General features: G+C 33.8%; 3 protein-coding genes across 4 annotated transcripts; 2 read left to right on the plus strand and 1 right to left on the minus strand.

The window, feature by feature from the left end:
• Positions 1-66: 66 nt before the first annotated feature.
• Positions 67-1,809, plus strand: LOC105319806 (synaptonemal complex central element protein 2-like). Its single transcript, XM_011417496.4, has 4 exons — positions 67-223; positions 856-955; positions 1,137-1,341; positions 1,542-1,809. Exons 2-4 carry the CDS (start codon positions 864-866, stop codon positions 1,722-1,724), a joined length of 480 nt encoding a protein of 159 aa, XP_011415798.3. The 5' UTR covers positions 67-223; positions 856-863; the 3' UTR covers positions 1,725-1,809.
• Positions 1,810-4,491: 2,682 nt separating this feature from the next.
• Positions 4,492-9,688, minus strand: LOC105319805 (XK-related protein 6). Its single transcript, XM_011417495.4, has 3 exons — positions 8,974-9,688; positions 8,031-8,281; positions 4,492-7,605 (listed from the first exon to the last, which is right to left on the minus strand). The coding sequence occupies exons 1-3, from the start codon at positions 9,552-9,554 to the stop codon at positions 6,875-6,877; spliced, it is 1,563 nt and encodes a 520-aa protein (XP_011415797.3). The 5' UTR covers positions 9,555-9,688; the 3' UTR covers positions 4,492-6,874.
• Positions 9,689-10,930: 1,242 nt separating this feature from the next.
• On the plus strand, positions 10,931-23,165 carry LOC105319803 (multiple epidermal growth factor-like domains protein 11). 2 transcript variants are annotated; one of them, XM_011417487.4, is made up of 14 exons: positions 10,931-11,034; positions 12,307-12,430; positions 12,838-14,582; positions 14,802-14,939; positions 15,133-15,338; positions 15,666-15,734; positions 17,074-17,275; positions 17,596-17,712; positions 17,889-18,064; positions 18,205-18,318; positions 18,572-18,645; positions 19,737-19,844; positions 20,171-20,267; positions 20,888-23,165. In XM_011417487.4, exons 1-14 carry the CDS (start codon positions 10,971-10,973, stop codon positions 20,933-20,935), a joined length of 3,282 nt encoding a protein of 1,093 aa, XP_011415789.3. In that variant the 5' UTR covers positions 10,931-10,970; the 3' UTR covers positions 20,936-23,165. The 2 variants fall into 2 exon arrangements, with proteins under 2 accessions (XP_011415789.3, XP_065921701.1); XM_066065629.1 differs by lacking the exon at positions 15,666-15,734.
• Positions 23,166-23,262: the final 97 nt, after the last annotated feature.

Here is a 23,262-nt window from a genome sequence, read left to right on the forward strand (position 1 = left end):
TGTATTTGAGAAGTTATTGGTTAAGGTTTATAGTTTAAAAACACAAACACATTAAATTTTCCTATGTGTATCAGTTTTTGCACCCCTACGTGGACAGTTCCAAAAGATCAAATGGCGGTTTTTATTGAAGTAATTTTCCTCGCCGAACGAAATTAGCCTACAGACAACAGAGTTCTGCTAGATGGAAAATAATCTCTTTATGCTGTTCAACTCCGACCAAATTGTAATAACTTTGTTTGCTATAGATTTCTTGTGAGAAATAGACTGCTTATACATTGATTTTGCAATTTGTTGCAAACATTGCCTTTGCGGGATTTTTTTGGAGCAATTGAATAGTCTAAATAGGCCTAACGTTATATTTCGTCGGACAGGAGTGTGAAAATCAATTTCGCAAATTTTTCGTAGAAATGTGATAATTTAATCGATATGAGCATTTTGTTGTGCAGTTATATCTACGTAGCGACAGCGGGCCTGCGGTGGCTGCCCCCCTCCCACACTTTTTGTGTCATATTTCTATTATAAGTTTGGTTTTTTTGGGGTGTTTTTTTTTTTGCTAACTAGCCCATTCACTTTTTAGGGACAATGTAAAGTTAGTATGCAACAGAGTAAAGTAGTATTTGAGGTAGTCCACACCCCCCCCCCCCCCAATTATATTAATGGTTAACAAGTGTTATAGTATAAACTTTTGTTGTTGCTAGTTTGCAAATCTTGTCATGGTTTGTTTGGGTTTTGTTCAACAACAAACCAAAAATCTACCCACTTTCAAAAGACATGTATTTATCATTAAAAATTTCATTCAGATTGTGCTGTATTACATATGAAAAGTTAACATAAAACTTTTCTTATAATATACAGAATGAAAAATGACAGAACCAGCTATAAATGAGGAGACAGAATTTTTTGCTAATGAAATTGAATCTGAGAAAGCTTTGACTGCTGAAGGAGATTTTTCTGAGTAAGGATAAGTTTATGTTTCTTTAAGTTTTCTTTTGTTTATGGAGCATTCAATACCTTTGTAGATTGTATATAACAAAGCATTTTTAATTGTTTGAATGTTTAAACAAAATTAAGTATGTGTAGCAATCCAAGGATGAATCTATCGAAAGTTATACAACTTGTAAACAAATTTGTTGCAGAAAGCCATTAGAAGATGCCAAGGAAATCTGTAATTATCAAAGTGGCGAATTCAGCAGTGAGCATGTGTTTAAAATTCCAGAGAACAAGGGTCTTACAAGGCTAGAAATACAGGATGCAGCCAATAACATCATTGAAGCAACAAATAAGAAACGAAAGAGAGACTCTGATATGTTGAGAGACTTCAAAAAGACAGCAGAATACCAGGTGGAATCTCATTTATAATGTACATCACTGTATTACAGCTATTTTGAATCAAAGAAATAATATTTTGTTTCAAGTTTTTATTAAATGTTTAAACATGATTACATAAATATACACATAGAAAAACAAATACCAATATTAAACTCTAATCACATTCTGGGTACTTAAAACTATTTTAGAAATAATAGTGATTTTTTTCTTAGCTCAGCGCAACCCTTCTTGAAATGCAGCACCATATTCACAAGGTTTATGAAAGACAGGGGAAATTAATGGAGGATAAGATGCAGGAATTGATGGCACGTCTGGAGAAGATTGGAAAGCTGGAGCAAGAACTGGGGGAGTTCAGGAAAGCCCTGCAGCTCCTGTATCATGATATGAACAGTTAACTTATTCAATCAAGCAGGGTTGTTATTCCTTAACTTAATTATTTGTTTTATATATTGATTTAAAAAAAATTGTTGTTTCAGAGAATTTGTTTTATTTTCTTTGACATTCTGAGGCTGTAAAAAAGTGAGCTTTGTAAACTTCATTTGAAAATGATGTGGATACCGTCTTTTTTTTAAATCTAGCTGGTGAATTTTAGTCTCTGTAAAATTGGGAACTGGTATACTGTTCCAAAAAATTATTTCATTTTTATGCCCTCCTTCGAAGAAGGGAGGGCATATTGCTTTGCTGCTGTCTGTCCGTCGGTCTGTTGGTCGGTCGGTCCACCAACAGTTTCCATTCATTTTCTTCGCAGACAATAAACATATTGGAATGAAATTTGGTATACAGGTTTATCATGATAATATCTAAGTCAAGTTCGATATTGGGTACGATCGAGCAATTTTCGACAGAGTTATGTCCCTTGGACGTAGAAAAATTCCAGTTATTTGCAGTTTCCACTCATTTTCTTCGCAGAGGATGAACATATTGGAAGGAGATTCGGTATACAGGTTTATCATGATAATATCTAGGTCAAGTTCTATATTGGGTGCAATCGAGCAATTTTCGACAGAGTTATGACCCTTGGATGTAAAAAAATTCCAGTTATTTGCAGTTTCCACCCATTTTCTTCAGAGGATGAACATATTGGAAGGAGATTTGGTATACCGGTTTATCATGATAATATCTAGGTCAAGTTCTATATTGGGTGCAATCGAGCAATTTTGGACAGAGTTATGTCCCTTGGACGTAGAAAAATTCCAGTTATTTGGAGTTTCCGTTCATTTTCTTCGAAGAGGATGAACATATTGAAATGAAATTTGGTATACAGGTTTATAATGATAATATCTAGGTCAAGTTTTGATATCTTGTATGATAGAGCAATTTTTGACAGAGTTATACCCCTTGGACTTAAAAGAATTCCAGTTATTTGCAGTTTACGTTTATTTTCTTTGTGGAAGTTTCCAAGGGAGGGGGGCATAAGTGTTTTACAAACATCTCTTGTTTTTATTTATCATAGTATGACAATGGAAATACATGTACATAGATACAAATGAAATTTCAATTAATATTTATGCCGGGTGAGGCTATTCAAAGAAGGGAGGGCATATTGCTTGCAGCTGTCCGTTTGTCTGTCGCTCCACCAACAGTTTCTGTTTAGTTTCTTTGCAGAGGTTACACATACTGAAATGAAATTTGCTATATAGATTCATCGTGAGAATATTTAGGTCAAGTTGATTTTGGGTAAATCAAGCAATTTTTAACCGGGTTTTCCAACGGAAAAATCCCGTTATCAAAATGGTGAAAATGCCGGGCGGGTCGCTGCTAAAAGGGTACCCTCATTGTACGGATAACTCATCCTACAGTTTTCAATATAGGAAATTGTTCTTTTGCAGATCAATTGTACATATATCAGAGGTATGCATATTGCTAGGATTTTGATTTCTGATAATTTATAAAAATAATACCAGCTTTTGAACTTTGTCATTTTTTGGCAAAATATTGCAAATAGGGTACCCTTATTGTACGGATAACACCTCCTACAGTTTTCAAGATAGGAAGTTGTTATTTGCAGATAAATTGTACAATGATTTCTGATAATTTATGAAAAAAAATACCAGCTTTTGAATTTGGTTATTTTTTGGCAAAATATTGCATGTACGGTACCTTTAAAAAAGGGCTTATTGTACAGATAACTCCTCCTACAGTTTTTAATTAGGAAGTTGTTCTTTTGAAGATCAATTGTACATATATCAGAGGTGTGCACATTGCTAGGATTTTGATTTCTAATTTACGAAAATAATATCAGTTTTGAACTTGGTCATTTTTGGCAAAATAATTGCATATAATTGCATATGGGTACTCCATTTCTCTGGATACGGTAGGTAGTGTTTATCAATTCAGGGTTGACATGGATTATGGATACAGTTCACATTAAAGAAAACCCGGTTTGCTGTCACATTGACAGCTTTTTACGTGTTGATAGTTATGCTCCTTGGACTTAAAAAAAACAATTCCAATTTTTGGAGGGAAGTTTCCATCCATTTTCTTTGCAGAGGTTTCAAATGGAGGGGGCCATAAGTTTGTGAAACATTTCTCGTTCAAGCTTTCCTTTAGATAGTTTTTAAGTGAACTCTTTATATTTTGGAGTAAAATAGCTATTGGTAATTAAATAAATTTTTGTTAAAATGGATAAGAAAATTCTTTATTGACCAAAGGAGCCATGTGGCTCATAGGCATATAATACACACAATTAGCAGGAGAAAAGATAAGGTGTTTTTAGAATAAAAACAATTAGCTAATGATGAAAGATTACTGAAAACAAATTTTAAATGCTCTCGGATCCTATAAAATTTTAAAGAATTTGTTCACTATTAGCTTATCAATAATGCTCGTAAACAGTCATTTCAAAACAATGTAGGTTAAATACCACAGCACCCCATCCAACACTTGAGATGTGATGAACAACATAACATCTTACATTTCCCTTGCTTCTTTAATTCTTAATTCATTTTTACGTGCTATAATAAAATACTAATTTGAGCAATGTTTGAATCAACAGGATAAAAATCAATGTATGGACGTATCAATATCTATACCAGCAATTGTACTCCACAGACCCGTCACTTGTACCATGCATTCTAAAATTCTTATTTGGGCAATGCAATGTATACTGATAATCTGTATAAATTTATCAAATTTTGTGTAAATGAATGATAATGGAGGAAGTTGAGTGTCAAACAATTTATTTCAAAATCTTTCAGAAAATAAGAAAAAAAGATGCATTAAATATAAATAATGCAAAGAATTAACAAATCCTGAGAAAAGTAATATAACATTTTTACAAAATGTGTGCACCATTCTACAATTAAATTATTCTGAACCATGCAAAGCTTAAAAAGGCACATTTAAGATGGGATAGGTTTAAATCAAGCAACCAGTAACACAGGCCCGCAGTGTAATTACATGTAACATTCAAGAATTAGACTACTAAAGTACATGTAGCAAATAAACTTAAATAGGAAATTATTTAATTTTCATTACTTAAACAGATAAGGTACATGATCTTGTTGAAAATTGATCATGCAGACTTCTAAGCTAATCATAGTACAACTATTAAATTGAATATACCGTACATATATAATATCGTAGTTTCTAAATTTATCATGTCGCACAAAATGTGTAATAGTATGTGAAATGGATGAAAAATTTTGTTCATCACATAAATCTTGTGCATGCATGATTCTGAACACTACTGTATGGGTAGACAACTGGGACTCGAGATATGTATAATAGTCTCCGACTACTTTTGGCAATAATAAAACGGTCACAAACAGCACCTACATGTACCGGTATAGATACAAATGGGAACACTAGGAGTGCACTGGGAACACTAGGAGTGCACTGGGAACACAAGGAGTAAACTGGGACCACTAGCAGTACACTAGGAACACTAGGAGTACACTGGGACCTCTAGGAGTACACTGGGAACATTAGGAGTACATTGGGAACACTAGGAGTAGACTGGGAACACTAGGAGTACACTGGGAACACTAGCAGTACACTGGGAACACTAGGAGTAAACTGGGAACACTAGGAGTAAACTGGGAACACAAGGAGTAAACTGGGACCTCTAGGAGTACACTGGGAACATTAGGAGTACATTGGGAACACTAGCAGTACACTGGGAACATTAGGAGTACATTGGGAACACTAGCAGTACACTGGGAACACAAGGAGTAAACTGGGACCTCTAGGAGTACACTGGGAACACTAGCAGTACACTGGGAACACTAGCAGTACACTGGGAACACTAGGAGTACACTGGGAACACTAGGAGAACACTAGAAGTACACTGGGAGAACACTGGGAACACTAGGAGTAGACTGGGAACACTAGCAGTGGACTGGGAACACTAGTAGAAGACTAGATTGGTGAATGGATCTTTAGACATGTGGCAGCAAGCATGGTAAGCTCCTTATTGTAAGAAAACTATATAATTGAGTAACTATGTAACAAAAAAGTACAACTGGTAATTGAAAATATTTAAAGGAAATTGTTTCTAAAAATATATATGTACCTCCCTTTCATCAGTATCGAAAAGGATGACATTCTGAGCAAACAACCAAATTGTTCTTAGGGACAGAACAAAAGAGGAGCTTGACCTTTGAATCCATGACTAAAGATGGACAAGACTTCTTTTTTTAATGCCAACAGAATAAGGTACCTAAGTACCATTACCAAGTTTGATGCCTGTTCAGCAAAGGGTTCATGATATATTGACCAGAAAACTAGTGTACAGGACAATGTCCAGAACAGTTTCACCCTTGAACAATGACAGTGAGATTTTTATGATTTAAATTTACCATTGATTGTTTTACTCAGATAATTACCGGTAACTTTTGTAATAACAAGTCTACAAGTTTCATTGTGCTACGTCACATACTCCATGTAAAATATCAACAATACAAAATCAACAATATTTTGGTCCATGGAACTATGAAAGATAAATTCATATATATATACACTAACACACATACACACAAATAGGATTCAACATGTTCCCTCTCTAAGTCAATAACAGCACTGTGTATGTGATTGTGCAGTTCATCCAAAATGAGGGATACCACCTCAGTACTGAAGTATGGTACTTGTATAGCTATACAGATCAGCAGTCAAATCTATGTCATGGAGGCTCAAAGTCTTTTCAACTTTTATCATGCTTTTGTGTAACAATGAAATTTAAAAAGTGAATCATGTTAAGAAACTGCTTCCCCTTTTTTCGAAAATGTTTACAAAATGTACTGTTAGAGACTTACAATAAATGTGCAAATTTTTTAAAACAGCACAACAAATATGTAATTCCATACAATGAGAGACTAGAATGCAGAAATGCTGCATTGGTGTGAAGTATGTGCTTTTAAATTATATATTATAAATTAATTATTATAACAGAACAGTAAATTCTAACTGACATGAATAATAATTAATCTTTGTTACTTTAGGGAAATTCATACAAAACTAAAGTCATGTCATTACTGAATTGCGCATGCTGAAACTTGCAACAATGTCTACTGTTATAGTCTGGTTCTTGCGTTGAATCAATAAGGCACTAAATAGCATTTGCTGCACTTGACTGGTCCTCATCTTGGTCTAGTGTATGGCAGATGGACTGGTAGCAATTGTACTGCTCAGTAGGGTGGAGAAAAATCTTGATGTCTGATGCCTTGGGGTGGCAGGTCTTGTAGTAAATAAGTTGAATAACAATATGTAACACACAACCTCCTGCTACTGCTCCAATGGCAGTGAAATAAAGCCAGTCTTCCTTCTCACTCCCAAAATGCAACCACATTCCAAGCATGAAAATGTTTTCAGCATAAAAAAGAATGTAGTAAACAATTGCTCTGTACCTTGTATGACCATCTCTAGCATTCAGGAAACAAAAGATCATGGCATATCCCAGGATAATGTTAAAGATAACCTCATCTCTCCTCTTCTCACCATAAAAACTAGTCTTCTGACAAAGCAGCCACAGAGTCATAATAATCCAATGAATAGCGGCAGCTACAAGTACGAAATAGGTAAATTTTGAAGCAAACAAGGCCAAAATAAGCACCCTTGGTCCAATCTCGCACATCCTCCAAGAGAAATACCCGATGGTAAGCATTAGTGTGGCCAGAAGGCTTTGTTTCTTTGGCTTGTGGTTTTCGTTCTGGTCTTCTTTACTGACGTACTTTTCGTGGAGTTCCGAGTGTTGCATGGCTCTAAGTGCTTTGTGGTAGGAAGTCAGACTGAAGGAAAGGCCTATCCAAGATCCAACCAGTGCAACCACTCGAATGATTTCTGATAAAAGACAAAATTTGCTACCAATTACTTAATTTATCAGACATTTTGTGTCAGATTTTCATTACTTTTTTTTGTGACTTCTGATACTGTAATTCATTGTACATATAAACTGGTCTGTTTATAATGTTTTGAAGCAAAGAAAATAGAACAATCGTACACATACATCATATTAGCATGTATAGTACTTTTCCGACCATCATTTATTATAAGGTTGGCGACAAATTACATATCAGATTACATATCGGATATGTTACAATAATAAGTCACAAGTGTCAAATAAATTTCCAAAAACGACCAAAAATCAAATTATTATCTGGTAAATGAAATTCAGAAAATGAAGCTGTAATTTTCTTCAGGAACATCAGGCAAAGCATTATACAAAAAAATAAAATTTGAAAACAAGCTTAACATAAAATGCTTACTCATATGCCCATGCTCTACTAGATCATTGTTCCCATCCACACCATTCTCAATAATTTCTCTAAACAAGATGAAAAGCTGAAGGACAAGTTGTGGAGCAGCCTCCAGAAAGCATTCAAACATGCGAACCAAGCCAGCATCAGTATCTTCATACAGCATTTGTTTATAATGATGCCATTTCTTCTTTCTTTCTTTTTCTGTTGCATCACTACCTGACTTGCTCTTGATGCCGTGGTAAATGAATTCAGAATGTCTGAAGTGTAAAGTAATTGTTTGTCTTGAGCAATGTTTGGCAATGAGATAGATTTTGCATGTAAAAAAAAAATATACTGTGTATATTAGGGCTTGACAACTTTAAAATGTCAGATCCTATTTGGGCAAGCAAAGCAATAAAGCAAACTTTTTTTTGAATTAATTTTTGTTGAGTGAACTGCCATAACAAGACCAATGTTATTCAATATTATTATATATTTTAAGTGATACTGTATGTCGTTTTAATTCCACATCACTGTGTTGAAATTTTACGATTTCTCAAAAAGTACTAATCGCAATCCAGAATGATTTCATGGTGCAGTGATCAAAGTATGAAGCATTAAAACGTATTTGAGAAGTAATGATAGTATTCACGATGGGTCAATTTTGCGGGAAAATCCCTCACACTGTGAAATTAAGACCCTCGTGATTATGTGCCAATTTACAGTATTTATATACTCTATGGATGCACGATTGGATTTACAGGCTTATATAGTTTGTCATTTTGGTAAAGTATTGCAAGCTCGCAGATATAGTCATCAAGACAGAAGAATGAAGTGACGTCAAGTGCAAGTCTCAAGCCCCAAGTAACGTGATGATGTAGGTTAATAACATACCTCTGAAGAGACAAAGAAGTACAGGTATATAATATTTTTTAACTTTATAGTAAGTACAAAATTAAGTGAAATATACCTTACAACTGGTCCCAACATCAGCGGAAACGTGAAGAAAATTCTTAAAGCCCAGATCCTGAATGGGGTAACCTCAGTCTTTGGTTTCTTTGACAGTTTTTTCTGCTCCTGCTCATAGTCAACCAAATACCACCGAGCACTTTGTCCATTTGATATCAGAGCTGGCAACACAATAAACCCAGTCGTGAATCCAAATGCAACCCATCTATCAAGTGCATAGTAGTGTACAGCCAACAGAACATCTGACACAACATCATAAAAGAACAGAATGATTGAAAACACGGCAAAAATAATGTCATAGTACTGAAATGGGTATTTAATGGTTTTAAAAATCTTTGTTTTCTTTCCCTTTCCTTTGATTTGTACGGCGCAGTCTGGTTGAGATTCCCCTGAATCTCCATTTTCAGGTATGTCTATGTCGTTCTTTTTTAAGTTGTTCTCAATCAATTCGAGTTCCCTGTCAACAGTGTCCAGCCTTTCTGCCTTTTCTTTTTCTGCATAATACACACGGCGAGTGTAAGGCACTTTTCCACTCTTAACTAAAGGCATTAGTTTATGTCTGACAGTATCACCGGAATTCATTTTGATATTTGCTCAAGGCCACAGTATCTATACAACTACGTATTTATTGAATGATAAGAAGTTGATTCACATTTTGAGTCAGTTCGGATTAAAAATTGGAATGTCAGACACCTCGGCCCAACGACACCTCGGCCCCAGGACACCTCGGCCAAGACGGGTCGGCCCAAATTTTGAGACACCCCGGCCCAAGCAAAAGACATCTCGGCTCAAGCAGAATTAAAATAAAATATCAATGATTTTCATGTTTTATTTATATTTTATTGAATATAAATTATATGATATATATAATTTGTAATTAAAAAAATATTTGTGTTAGCTGTATATTTCCAATCTTCCCCCCGCGCACATGGGCACACGACACACCTGTTGAGTATATCTTGTATATTATGTGTTAGTTAGCTGTATATTTCCAATCTTCCCCCCGCGCACATGGGCACACGACACACCTGTTGAATAGATCTTGTATATTCTGTGTTAGTAAGCTGTATATTTCCAATCTTGCCAGTTAATGTTCCACGGTCTTATACGCAAATGAATAAAACCATGTCTAGACAAACAAAGCAGCAATATTCTCACCCTGTTTATTAAACTTAAATCATGAATTATTCAGTTTTTTACTTTGTTTAAGAATGTGATAAACTTAACAAAAATGATCCAAGGTTAAGAAAAAAGGATTGTGTTTACTGTTTATAAATTCTGCTTTTCATTTTCAAAAAAAAAATAATTGACTACAGTCATAATTTAAAAAAATATTGCAATAATTTACACCAGAAACATTAGAAATGCTTCTAGTATATATCCACTTTTAAGAGTCTATTAAATTCATTATTTTTAATGAACTTTTAATTAAATTTTGGGACACGTAATAATAATATAATACATTATCAATTAAGGAACAAAGTAAGTATGTTAGTGTATTAGAAAAATACGTATTGTAAGATACTGGATGAAACTTTTATCATCAAAAAATTGTATTGAATTAATTGTGTCTTTATGAGTACAAGAACATACGTTCGACTGTCTATCAAATATTTTAAGAATCATTGTTTCTTTGGGCCGAGGTGTCTTGTACATATTTTTAAATAAAAATTTCTGTGGGCCGAGGTGTCTTGTACATGGGCCGAGGTGTCAATAGTTTTGGGCCGACCCGTCTGGGCCGAGGTGTCGTTGGGCCGAGATGTCCGTCTACCAAAAATTGTTGACATGTTAACTCGTTCTTAAAAATACACTTGATATTTACTATCAAATTTCATGCCAAAGCATTATTTTAACATTTCTATATATATTTGAAATTCCTTTCTTTTTACAACCATATTTTCATTTTGTTAAAGAGTTTATTACCCAGTAAAAATCAACTTGGAAATGTTCTTGGTACGATTTAATTTTATTGAAAGTAAAAAATGTCAAAACCATGAAATGGGATGTTTGGGGTTATTTTGGTTTTTGCTACTGTTTGCTTTGCTGAAATTCTGCCATGCTGGTAATATATCGTGATATCGTATTTTTGTTAACAGTGATTTCATTTCTATTTTCTTTTACGACACTCCCGTGATATTTTGCTTTTGTAAATAAGTGTAATATTTTGTTAAAGCCAAGAAAGGAAGTTTTATTCTGTCTGAACTGCATTGTAACATTTGTATGTTTTTGTTGCTTTGAAATCATTATTTTATGCCATTACTTAGAAGAGTATCATTTTGACAAGCTTGATTTGCTAAAAAAATGTCAAAACTGCGGTAGTTATTGTTAAAACAGGTGCTTTCTTGAAACTCCACTGTACAATAGGGTTTTTAATCTGTTAATTTCTATCTGTAACCTTATAGGAATATAATGTCAATGTGCATATTTATGTCTACATGCAGACAGATTGCAATACAATGGAAGTTACTAACGATAATTTTTTTTCAGGATTTGATATTTATAATATAAAGGGAAATCTTTACTTACTTACTATCTATATATAGTGATCCGCTAGATCTGCATGCAAGATGCAACATATTTATATCAACATGCAACATATTCATGACGACATGTTTAAATTACATATTTATGTTGATATGCAACATATTTACATGTATGTTGAGAAGCTTGTTAATTAAATAAATACTTAAAATATATATATGAATGTCAGTATAGGCTGGATAAATATGTTGATTTGCAACTTCATTATGTCAGCATGCAATTGACTCGTTTCTTTATAGTAATGAATCACAACATTATTATGGTGCATCTTGCATATAAGATGTCAGATACTAGCTGGTCTTAGTAAGTAGCTTTATTTACATCATCAAAATCAGATTTTATTCAATCTGAGATTTGTAACTTGGATGAAAACTTAATATTTTAAATTACCGGGTATTATCTTGCATGTGACGCACAAACATACAGAATTCTGCCAAAAAATTATCCCTATATTGTGTTTGGTTGAAAGACACACTTTCACAGCTAAAAATTCTTTATGGATTTTGCATATTAAAATGATTTAAAAATAGTTTAAATTATTTAATCAAGAACTTTAAAATTGATAAAAGATAACAGAGTTTTCCTTTATATATTTTTATAAGAAACATGTTTTATGTGTCAATTTTTCTGGGGTATATAGAAAGGACATATTTATTAAGAAATCATGGACCTTTTTTTTCACTGATTTTCATTGGAGTAAATTATTAATAGTTATTTTTTTAAGCACAGAATTGTATGCATTTGTTGGTGTCTTTATTCGAACATGTTATTACTGTTTGTTTGTAAATTACAGAGTCAGAATGCATGGTTGGTGAATGTATGTATGGGAATGACTTCTGCATTAGTGGCAGGGGGTGTCTCTATGGATGCCGGCAGGGGTACTCTGGCAAGAATTGCGATAGAACTTGCTCCTCAGGGTAAAATTTTCTCTTTTTACCATTTTGTTAGATACACAAGCAAGAGTTTAGATAGATTCATATACAGTACTCGTATCAATTTTTTTTTCTCTGTATTTTAAATTTAGCAAAATAAAAAAAAATGCACTAGTATGCGGTACATTTGATACTTTTTGTGTAAGTTACTTAATTTTTGGACATTTTAGGTTCTAAAATTTCATATTTTTCAAATGACCTGCATTAACCAATATTTTATCTAAACCTGAATTTGTTCTTTATATTTGTAATTTAAAAATAATCCTAAAAAGTCTAGAAAGGTTGTTTTGATATAGAAGTGACCGTATGATTGCTCATAGAGACAATGTGCATGTGTTTTAATCTGAAATGCTCTGATAAAGGAACAGTTACATTTTATTTCTTTCAAACAGTTGTGTGGAATGTCTCTGGGATGGTTATAATGAGACCTGCACTATGTGTAAACCTGGTAAATATGGTGCAGGCTGTACAGAATACTGCAGCAAGAACTGCAAAATAAACCAGACGAAATGTGACAGGTTTGGCCACTGCCTTTATGGCTGCAATATTGGCTGGAGAGGAGAAAGATGTGATGAGCAAGATTGTGATTTTGAAAATTGTGTGAGCTGTGGCGTTGCCAATAACTACATTTACTGTTCAAACTGTACTTTGGGAAAGTTCTGGAACATTACCTCCCATTCTTGTGTGAACTGCAGTGATTTCTGTAAAGGAGGAAGTCTTGCCTGCAATACTACAACAGGAGTCTGCTTCAATGGCTGTAAGCATGGATACTTTGGTTACAACTGTGATAAAATATGTACGATAGACCACTGTAATGAATGCAAGGAAAACTACTACCACAGAATGGACTGCTTGTCATGTGATGAAGGGTATTACTCAGAGAATTATCAATGCTTGCCCTGCAGAGGACACTGTGGCAATGGAGAGTTCTGTGATAAAAATACAGGAGTGTGCCATAGTGGTTGTGCACACGGATGGTATGGAAAGTATTGTGACAGAGAGTGTCTGATCGAGAACTGTACAAAATGCTCTGATCAGGATTATCCACAAATGGTTTGTTTGAACTGTGACCAAGGGTTTCATATGTCAATGAATGGATTAATCTGCAAGGAATGTAGCAGTCACTGTAAGGGTGGTCAGTCAGCCTGCAGTAACAGTGATGGCAGGTGTAGAGATGGCTGTGAGTTGGGATTCTATGGGGAAAGTTGTGAGACGAATTGCAGTGCATTCTGTGCTGGTGATGGCTCTTGTTTGATGCAAGATGGTTATTGCACATATGGATGTCTAAAAGGCATGTATGGCAATCAGTGTGATAGGAGGTGTCCCACAGAATGCACACAGTGTCAGGTATATATAGACACAGGGATGTGCTCAGAGTGTTTTTCTGGATGGTATGGAACAGTTTGTGAACAACAATGCAGTCAGTACTGTAAGAGAAATGCTTACAGTAATTTCATTCACTGTGACAAAGACTCTGGAAGCTGTTTGGAAGGTTGCCTGCCTGGGTATTACGGTGATTTTTGCAATTTTACCTGCAGTGAGCATTGTTCATTGAAAGAGTGCTACAGAGAGAATGGAAAATGCAAGTATCCCTGCAGTCCGTTCCGTTTTGGGGACTACTGTGAAAGTACTTGCCCTAAAAACTGTAAATATCAGTCACCTGACAGAAAGGCTTGTAATGAAATCACTATGATGTGTGTGTACGGATGTCAGGATGGGTTTTATGGTGACTACTGCAATAAAACATGCCCTCTTAACTGCGAAAAAAGTCAGTGTGATAGGGTATCTGGGATATGTAAAGACTGCATACCAAAATTCTATGGACCTCAATGCAACATTACATGTCCTGTAAATTGTAATAAAGACATATGTAGTCGTTATGATGGATCTTGCACCCAGGGATGTTCTTCTAATATGTTTGGAAAGAACTGTTCCTCTCGCTGCAGTTCTTGGTGTCAGGGGGGCACCTGCTTCCACCAAAATGGCTTCTGTGACCAGGGGTGTGATGTTGGTAGGTATGGATTGGAGTGTGAAAACACATGCAGCTCAAATTGCCAAGGTGCTTTTTGTGAGCAGATGTCTGGAATATGTACCAATGGATGCTTGGAAGGATGGACAGGAGACAAGTGTGATAAAAGTAAGTCTGGAGACCAATCAGAATTAAGACAATGTTCCTATCATAATGATGAACTTATTAGTGATTGGCAAACTCAGATTGTTGCACATGATGTGTAAGATGTATTGCATAAATACAAATGTAAATGTATTTTGCAATATTCAGTGCAGGTAATAAACTATAAATGACAATGCAAATTGTTTTATAAAATATTAATGAAGATTCTGTTTCCTTTTACAGAATGCATACCTGGCAGTTTTGGACCTAACTGTGATCAGAGGTGTGGAGTGTGTAAGGACAATGAGGCATGTGACTATCGCAATGGAGCGTGTCCCCAGGGCTGTGCTGAGGGGTGGACAGGGTCAACTTGTCAAATGGGTAAACAAATTATCAGGTTGTCAAAGAGGATTTTATATTTATTGTCCCATTCTACTGATTCACCATCGTGTATTAAAAAAAGCAAATGACAACCATATTACCGTATATATGAACATTACAAATATATGTATCAAGCCAGGTATAAACAGGATGTAACATAGCAATGCATATAATAATTTACATCTTTTTCCAGCTCTCAGAAGCTCCAATAGCTTGAAAGATAAAAATGCTGACACCATGGCCATTGCAGGAAGTGTGACAGCAGCCATGTTGTTGACAATTTTGACAATCATCATTGTAACAATTATTGTCAGGCGGAAGCACATGCATCTCTGTGCTTCATGTACAAAACCCCAAAAGAGCACTAATGTCCTTGAAGATGAAAACCACTCTCCAGAGGTAAAAAAAAAGACTATTTCTTAAAATTAAGTTTATGATTTGGTTTGTCTGTACGGTATGTACTGATGTGATTGAATGTTTTGTCGAAGAAGAAGGCAAGCTACATACTTACTTACTTACTGCCTGTGAAGTCTTTGGTGTATAGGGCAGTAAGTAGAAAAAAAGAGCTTCTTCTTAAAACAAGACAGAGAAACTTGAAATAGTGACACACATTTTGTTTTGCATGTACTTTTTATTGTACGTGACATTAATTTTGGGGGAACTCAGTTGGTATTTGGAGGGAGAAGTGGTGTAAGAATTTTTAAATCAGCTTTCTATAACAAATAGGAAGGTGTTCCATTACTTCATACCATCTGCCCTTGGCTCAGGCACCGATCGCAGAATTTGGATGAAAATGTAAGCATCTCACTGAAATAAAGTGTGGAATGTGTAATATATAACTCTTTAATTTTAAAAATGGCTTTAAAGAGTTGAATTTAGCTTTCATAGTTAGAAAATTGGTATTAAATGAGGTGTATATAATGACATTTAACATATCTATGAATATATCATAGATGTTGTTGTTTTTTGACAACTGAATTGAGTAGTCGGACTAAAAGCTAGTGTTTCATTGCTATAATATTTATCTGCTTGTAATACCTATATAAATTCATTAAGCAGTTAGACTTCTTATGATATATTAGATGCATAGATAAAATGAATCAACTTGAGAGCTTTGATGGTCACTCATGTTATAAACTACGGTCTTGTATATAACACACACTATACTAACAATCTGATTATCAGGTTCCAGAAATTTTATTACTTATTCACTACCATGGCTCTGGTGGCCTTTTGTCTGGTATTGTGGCGTGTTGTGCATTATGACTCAGTAGATTCCCTACCTTACTGCATTCAGTTGAACTTCCAATATCTCAAACACCGAATTCTCAAATACCGCTACAATGGATATGTGGAATTGATTTGAGAGTCCCAACCCCTTTTTTTTGAGTATTTTACCCTCGATATCTGGAAGTTTTTAAACAGTCCCATCTAGTTCGTGATAACGAAGTTTGACTGAATGATATTTTATATCCAAGTATTAATTGTTGTTAATTTGATGCACCCAATAGTGTGTTTTTTAAATTATAATAATATTATCATCCCTGTAGCCAACCTGTATTGTTAAATAATTGTTTAACATCTTCAATACTATTTAATTCTACCCCTTAGATATTGATATATCTTCCTATCCATGCATCACAACACATTAAATTACCCACTGGAAAGAACTGTGAATTTCCATGGATTTTTTACAGAGCTTTAACTAAGGTTAAGGTCCATGGGTCTCTTGTTTATTTCGGTCATGGAAATAAATACCTTAGAATCAAGAAAAGAGGGTTGAAAACCTTTCTGTGAGACTTTTAAACTCAGCAATATCTTAAAAGTTTAATGTTGCTAGAAGTTCAATATTTCTGTGCATCTCAGTCTCAAGTAAAGAGATTATCATCTGGAACATTTGAACTGCTAAATTGAATGATAATCCTGAAATTAAAAGCTAAAGTGGTTACCCAGTCACTCAGACTTGGGGTCAGTGTTAATTATTATCTGTCTACTTCTCATTACCGGTAACTGAAAAGTTTTACAGTGTACATGAACAGTATGTGAAATCTTATGGTATTCAGTAAGTACAATCTTTTAGCAACTGTTACAAAATATTTAATTTATTTAATGATAAGAAGAACATGTTTTTCAGACTTTTGGATTCCAAATGGAGGGTGGCACTGCTATAAGAAATGCAGGTAGGGAGTTTTTATCCACTGCTGGTCAGAGAAACTTGGATCTGCATTTTCTACAAGTCTCCTCGGAGGCCTCATTCCTCCAGATGCCACTGGACATATCACTACGCAATGGGGAATACAAGCATCACGCTGTGCTTGTCAAGTGTCTAAACAGAGGTCTGAATTTTGTAATATTTTCATCCTTGGTGCTTTTGGTTCTTTGTAAAAATGAATTTAAATTTATAATTAAAATCTGTGAGTATCAAGGTGCTGGATTTAGCTTTAATTGTAACAAAATATTAAATCAGGAATATATTTCAAGTGTGTGTCTTGTACGTTTTTTGAAACATACATGTGTCATATTATGAATTTGTAAAAAGGAAAATGTCAGGGTTGTTTAGAAGTTGTGTAGTTTGAATTCCTTGATATTCCTTGAATATAATATTTTGTCATTACATGTATTTAACTAATATTGTTAATTTCTTGTATCTTTAAAGAGCGCAATAAAAACCAGAGGGTCAGATTTAAGAATGAAGTGGATATTCTACGGTCTCTGGAAGATGTGAATAGCTGTTCTAATATCTTCTGTTTTTATGGCTATTGTGAGGATGAAAGTAAGAAACAAAATTATCATGAGTATAACCATGTCTTGAGGAAATGGGATGATTATTATATGTTAAAAGTAAATTTAAACATACATTACATGTACTTTTATTTAGTACCATAAATTAATAAGGAAGGATTCAGAATTAGGTTTTAAAATTTTTTGAATTTTAATTTTTTCCAACAGAGTTTGAATACAGTGTCTTTGAGAAGTGTGACCAAGGGGACTTAAAGCAGCATCTGAAACAGCTTCGATACAGCTCTGAGAACCCTCCTAATGTAACCTTCAGCACCAAATCTACTGAACTAATCACACACGCTCTCGACGTTTTAGCTGGAATCATCTACTTGAAGGAGAAAAAGGTATGGTGTATTGTATGCATTTTGAATACCAGTACAAAAAAATTGTTCAACGTATTTGAAATTCTTTATTAGGTATTTAAGAGCATATGCTCTTTTTTATTTTGTGAAATCATATTTCTTTTTTTGCTCCTCTCTCACAGATAATACATAGACTTGTGATTCCAATGAATGTGTACCTGTTTTCTAATGGAAGAGCTAAACTCGCCAACTTTTACTTTGCCATCAGCTCATCCTCAGAATCTCAGTCAGATCCTGTAAGTCAATTGTACTACATGTTATTTACATTGTGATATCGTACAATGTGTACTGAAATGTACAAGTACTTCTGGAAATTTTTGACAATGGAAATTAACTTACGAAGGAGAAAAAAAACCAACTTGTATACAATAGTTTGCTATGGTCTGATATTTAAGAATTTACATGTATATGGCATGTAAAATGTTGCATGGATGTACATGTATATGTACTTGTAGATGTAGATGATTTTGACGGTAATTTTATTGACAGGTTCCTAGAACATATTACCCATGGCTGGCTGTGGAGTCCAAAAGACAATTGATATATTCTAACCAAAGTGAAATGTGAGTTTTACATTTTGCATTGTTTGAGTCATACAATACAGACTTTACACTTAAATATTACAAGATGTTAAACATTGCTGTTTTGAACTTTTCATAGCTTCATAGCCTTGACAAAGAACTATATATGATAAGAGTTAAATTTGGCCCCCATAATTCACCATTTTTTAAAGTGTTTTGGGTACAATAAAATGTTATGTTATAATTTAGAAGAGTTGATATAAAATATATTTTTTACATATTTGCTTGATTTATCTGCACTCACTTGCAGTATATGACCTCAGAAGTGACACTATTTCTATAATTCAATCAAAATTAGTCGAAAATTGACATTTTTCTTATCTTTTTACAAATGGGAAATATAAAGCGCATGCTTGAACCTGGACAAATTTTTTGTCACTTATTAGACTTGGCTAGATACATCTCTGATTAAAATAATTTGTTGGTTCAAGCATGCGCTCTATGTTTCCTGAAAGAAAAACTGCTTGAAAACAAGCTTTTTTATGCTAATATCCAAAAATGGTGCGAAAAGGTTGTCTTTACAATGCCGTTTTTCTAAATTGTGGGCACTTAAATCGAAATGAAAATTACGTTTAAACATCACATATATATCTGTACAAAGAAAACAAAGAATTACAGTAAAATAATGATATTCCTATAAGGGGGCCATTTTAGGCCCATACCATATATTGTCCTTTGAGGAATGAATAAAACTATAGTTATAAAAATTTCACTTCATATAAAATGGAGTCACAATATCCCAAGATCATGTTTAATCACATGTACCTGTATCTATTTAATTTTTTTATGTCAGAATGGTAAGTATACATTGCATATTATTATGCAAGTTCAGTCTCTCTTTGAAAATATTTGATAATTTTAAGGAGGAAGTCAGTTTAATTAAAATCAATTTATGAATAACATACATGCTTTTCTTATTGGTGACATAATTTTTTTGAAATTGAATTGTGTGTTCTTTGATTTGATACTGGGACAAGTTCTGTTGCAGGGTTTTATAGAGTCTCTCCTTGAATATAGCAGTATTTTCAATCACTCTCTGACTTAATTACTAATATGCTAGTGTCTGGTTTCAGATGGACATTTGGGGTCCTTCTGCTGGAGATTGTTAGTCTCGGATACAGTTTTCCTAGAGAAGAAGGGGAATTCTACCTTATACCTCCAAAGTCATGTGACAAGAAGTTGTAAGTTGTAATTAGAGCACAGATCCTTTGATTAAAGCTTGATTGTTATGATATGAAAATCTAGCGAATACTGTTCAAACTGTATTTGTGCTGTTTTAAAATTACCATACTCTCAGTAAAAGCATGCTTGTTCTCAAAGAACTTGCAGTGCTCTATGGACTCTCCTTTTATGTGGATGTAAAATTAAATACATCCAGGAAGTCGGAGCAGTATTCCTTACAGATTTATGGGTTTCTGATGATGAATTTGAATTTGTATGTACATGTATATTCAGTGTGATCTTATTATCGGATGTTAACATCAAAAATAAATTTGTATCCTCTCAGAAATTGGTTGATGGAATCTTGTTGGAGCAAATCTCCTGCTAGCAGACCATCTTGTCAGGAAGTGTACAGTCAACTTCAGGGTATCAGACATCACGTGGTAAGTCTTAGTATCAGACATCACCTGGTAAGTCAGAGTAACTGACACCACCCATAAAGTCAGAGTAACTGACACCACCCATAAAGTCAGAGTAACTGACACCACCCATAAAGTCAGAGTAACTGACACCACCCATAAAGTCAGAGTACCAGTCAACACCAGATCTGTAAAAGTGGTTATTTACGCTTGGGGGGAAATTTACACTAGTTACGCGGTAAGCTGAAAACCGTGTAAATTTCCCCCTCGTGTATGGTAAAATATTAAACACAGAGTGGTAAATCACGTATCTGCGTATTTAATACTCACGTGTATTATTTGACCATAGAAAACGCGTACTTAACCACCAGGGTAAATAACCATTTTTACAGTAAGTCAAAGTATTAGACATCCTGATAAGTCAAGATATAATTCTATAGTGAATATACAGTCCTGTATTTTGAGATGGTCCTTAAAAAGAACCAGATGGTTGTTTTTCTCAAACTGTGCAAATTAAATAGAGTTGGTTTAAATTACCTATGGTTTAAAAATTAAGAGTTTTACTTTTGTAGTTTTCTGCCAAAAAAAAACCAAATCAGCCTCCCTAAACATTATGTATGAATTTTATTTTTTTTTCTTTCCAGGAAGTTAACCAGGAAGATGATTCGATTGTCATGACAACCATGGTGTAAGAGGAAATGCAATTTTTGAAGCTGAATATTCAGACCTTGTTCAGAAATCTACACAGAAACAATTTCTTCCTATTTCCTCTGCATTGCATCATTACATCTGTCCTCCATCTATTTTTTTTTTCTGCTTTAAGTGTGCTTTTAGATACCAGACAGTCCCAAGTCCCATCACTGTTTGGTGTGAAGGCAATATAGGGGACTTCGCCTTTAAATGTGCTAGTACCACATTTCCATTTACCAAAACAAATTCACTATGAGTATTGCCCTGACAATTTGTATTATAATTATTCTTCAACATGTTCAGTATTTAAGTATAGATCAGGAGATGTCCAATGTTGTTATTGTAACCAAAATGTTTCTGTGTTGTTTTTGCTCTGGAAGGAACTATATGTACAATGTACATGCATTCACTGGAACTACATGTATATAATGCAATGCCTGTACATGTATGTAAACTTGATATTGTGTGTGCCCCGGTAATACAGCGCCAAGGGCTTGTGTTCATGTCTTAAAAAAAAACCAGTTTAAAGCATTCCTTTATTGTTTTGTCTGTACATATCATGTATAATCAGGTTAATTTCTTTTTTTACTTTTTTATTGCAGATATTTTATATATGTTCATATCAACAAAAAAGATTTTATTTTTCATAGTTTTATCAATGTGTTATGTGTTTGTCATTTGTTCTGTTTCTTTCTGAATGGTTTGACATTTTGTTGCACCATTTGTTTACTTATATATTTATATATGCTTGATGTTGTGCTTATACATGTAGACACATAGTTACCAAATACAGCATATAAAATTGATATACTGCAAGTGTGTTACATTTGGCTGTGTATTCTAGTAAAGGTCTTTGGCAGGAAGCAGTTTATGCCAAATCATGTACATTGCTAAATACCATGCATATATGTATAATGATAAGTCCATGTTGAAAAAAAAACATGTTAATTCAATTCCTTGCTGATATGTTGAAAAATCAATTTCTGCAAAGTTTTGTACACCTAAATAAAATATGTTCACAGTATATAATTACAAAATGAAATCAGGTTTATATTCCTGACTTAATGTTGACATATGGTGCTTTAATTTACTTGACTAGCATGATGCAAACTACTTGAGCCAATAAGGTATTCATGTTTCAATCTCTTTTATGTGATTACTGTATACAGGAAAATATTCACCCCTGTTTTATTTTTGCCCCTTTGGGCCTTGTCAGGGAGTGAATTCAAAACGATTTTTAAATAACTATGTTAATTAAAATAAGAATTTATCATACGTTTTGTATGGATGAATTCAAAATGGAGCAATATGCAGTTTGCAAAAGTAGAAGGGCAAAAAAAAGGCACGAGGCAAAAAAAATCTGTATACAGTACTGTTGGTTGTTAAATTTTTCTACATGCCTGTATTATAAGTGAATTCCTATCATGTTGTTCAAATACTGATGTTTTCTTGCAAGGTATTATCACTAAATCATATTCATTCTGAGGTTCTTATTTTAAAGGATATATTTTTGTACGACTGTAGATCTGGAGAAGAAAACATTTCTGTTTTAAATAGCACTTTATAATATCAAACTTTGATTGTATAAGATTTATGTAATAGTACTCAAGAATAAATCAATCCAGAGAATTTAATAACTAATGCAATATACTTATATGAAAATGTTTATTTGGGTTAAAAAAAAAAACTTAATTCTGTCGTAAATGTGTTTGGATTTTGTTTTTCAATTACCATAAAAAAGCCTCTAAAATATATTTAAGATGCCATTCTTTTCATTTACATGTCATTTTATATGAATGGTCAATACAAATTTAACACAGTCATTGATGTAGTTTCTGATACATGTACTGGGATAAAACTGGCCATTTTTATTTATCTCCATTTTGCCTCTTTTTCAATGTGAATTCTCCATAGGGTTAATTCAAAGATGGTGTTATCTTTATCTTTATACACACTACATTATGGCCGAGAGATTGGGTAAAAACAACCCTGTATGCAGTATTCTGTTTCTAGTATTTTGTTTTCCTTTTTCCTAGTTCATTTAATTTGTTAATAGACAATCCCGAATTGTCATCATGCCTATCTTGCTCATTAGCTTATTACAAGCATTCCAACAATTATATATATATACATGTATAACAATTTCAATTACAAATGTAATGTGAGTTGTGAATGTAATGGTTGTGACAGAAAGAGAACAGAATAAATATTCAGGAACTGAATTCAAAAGTTTGTGCATTTGGTTTTATTCTTTATCAGAAAAGATTCTATAAAATAGTGTATTACGGTATACGTTTGTTATGAATAAATTGCAATAAAGTTTATAAAT

The sequence above is a fragment of the Magallana gigas genome, chromosome 7 (assembly GCF_963853765.1).
Source record: "Magallana gigas chromosome 7, xbMagGiga1.1, whole genome shotgun sequence".
NCBI classification, from domain to species: domain Eukaryota; kingdom Metazoa; phylum Mollusca; class Bivalvia; order Ostreida; family Ostreidae; genus Magallana; species Magallana gigas.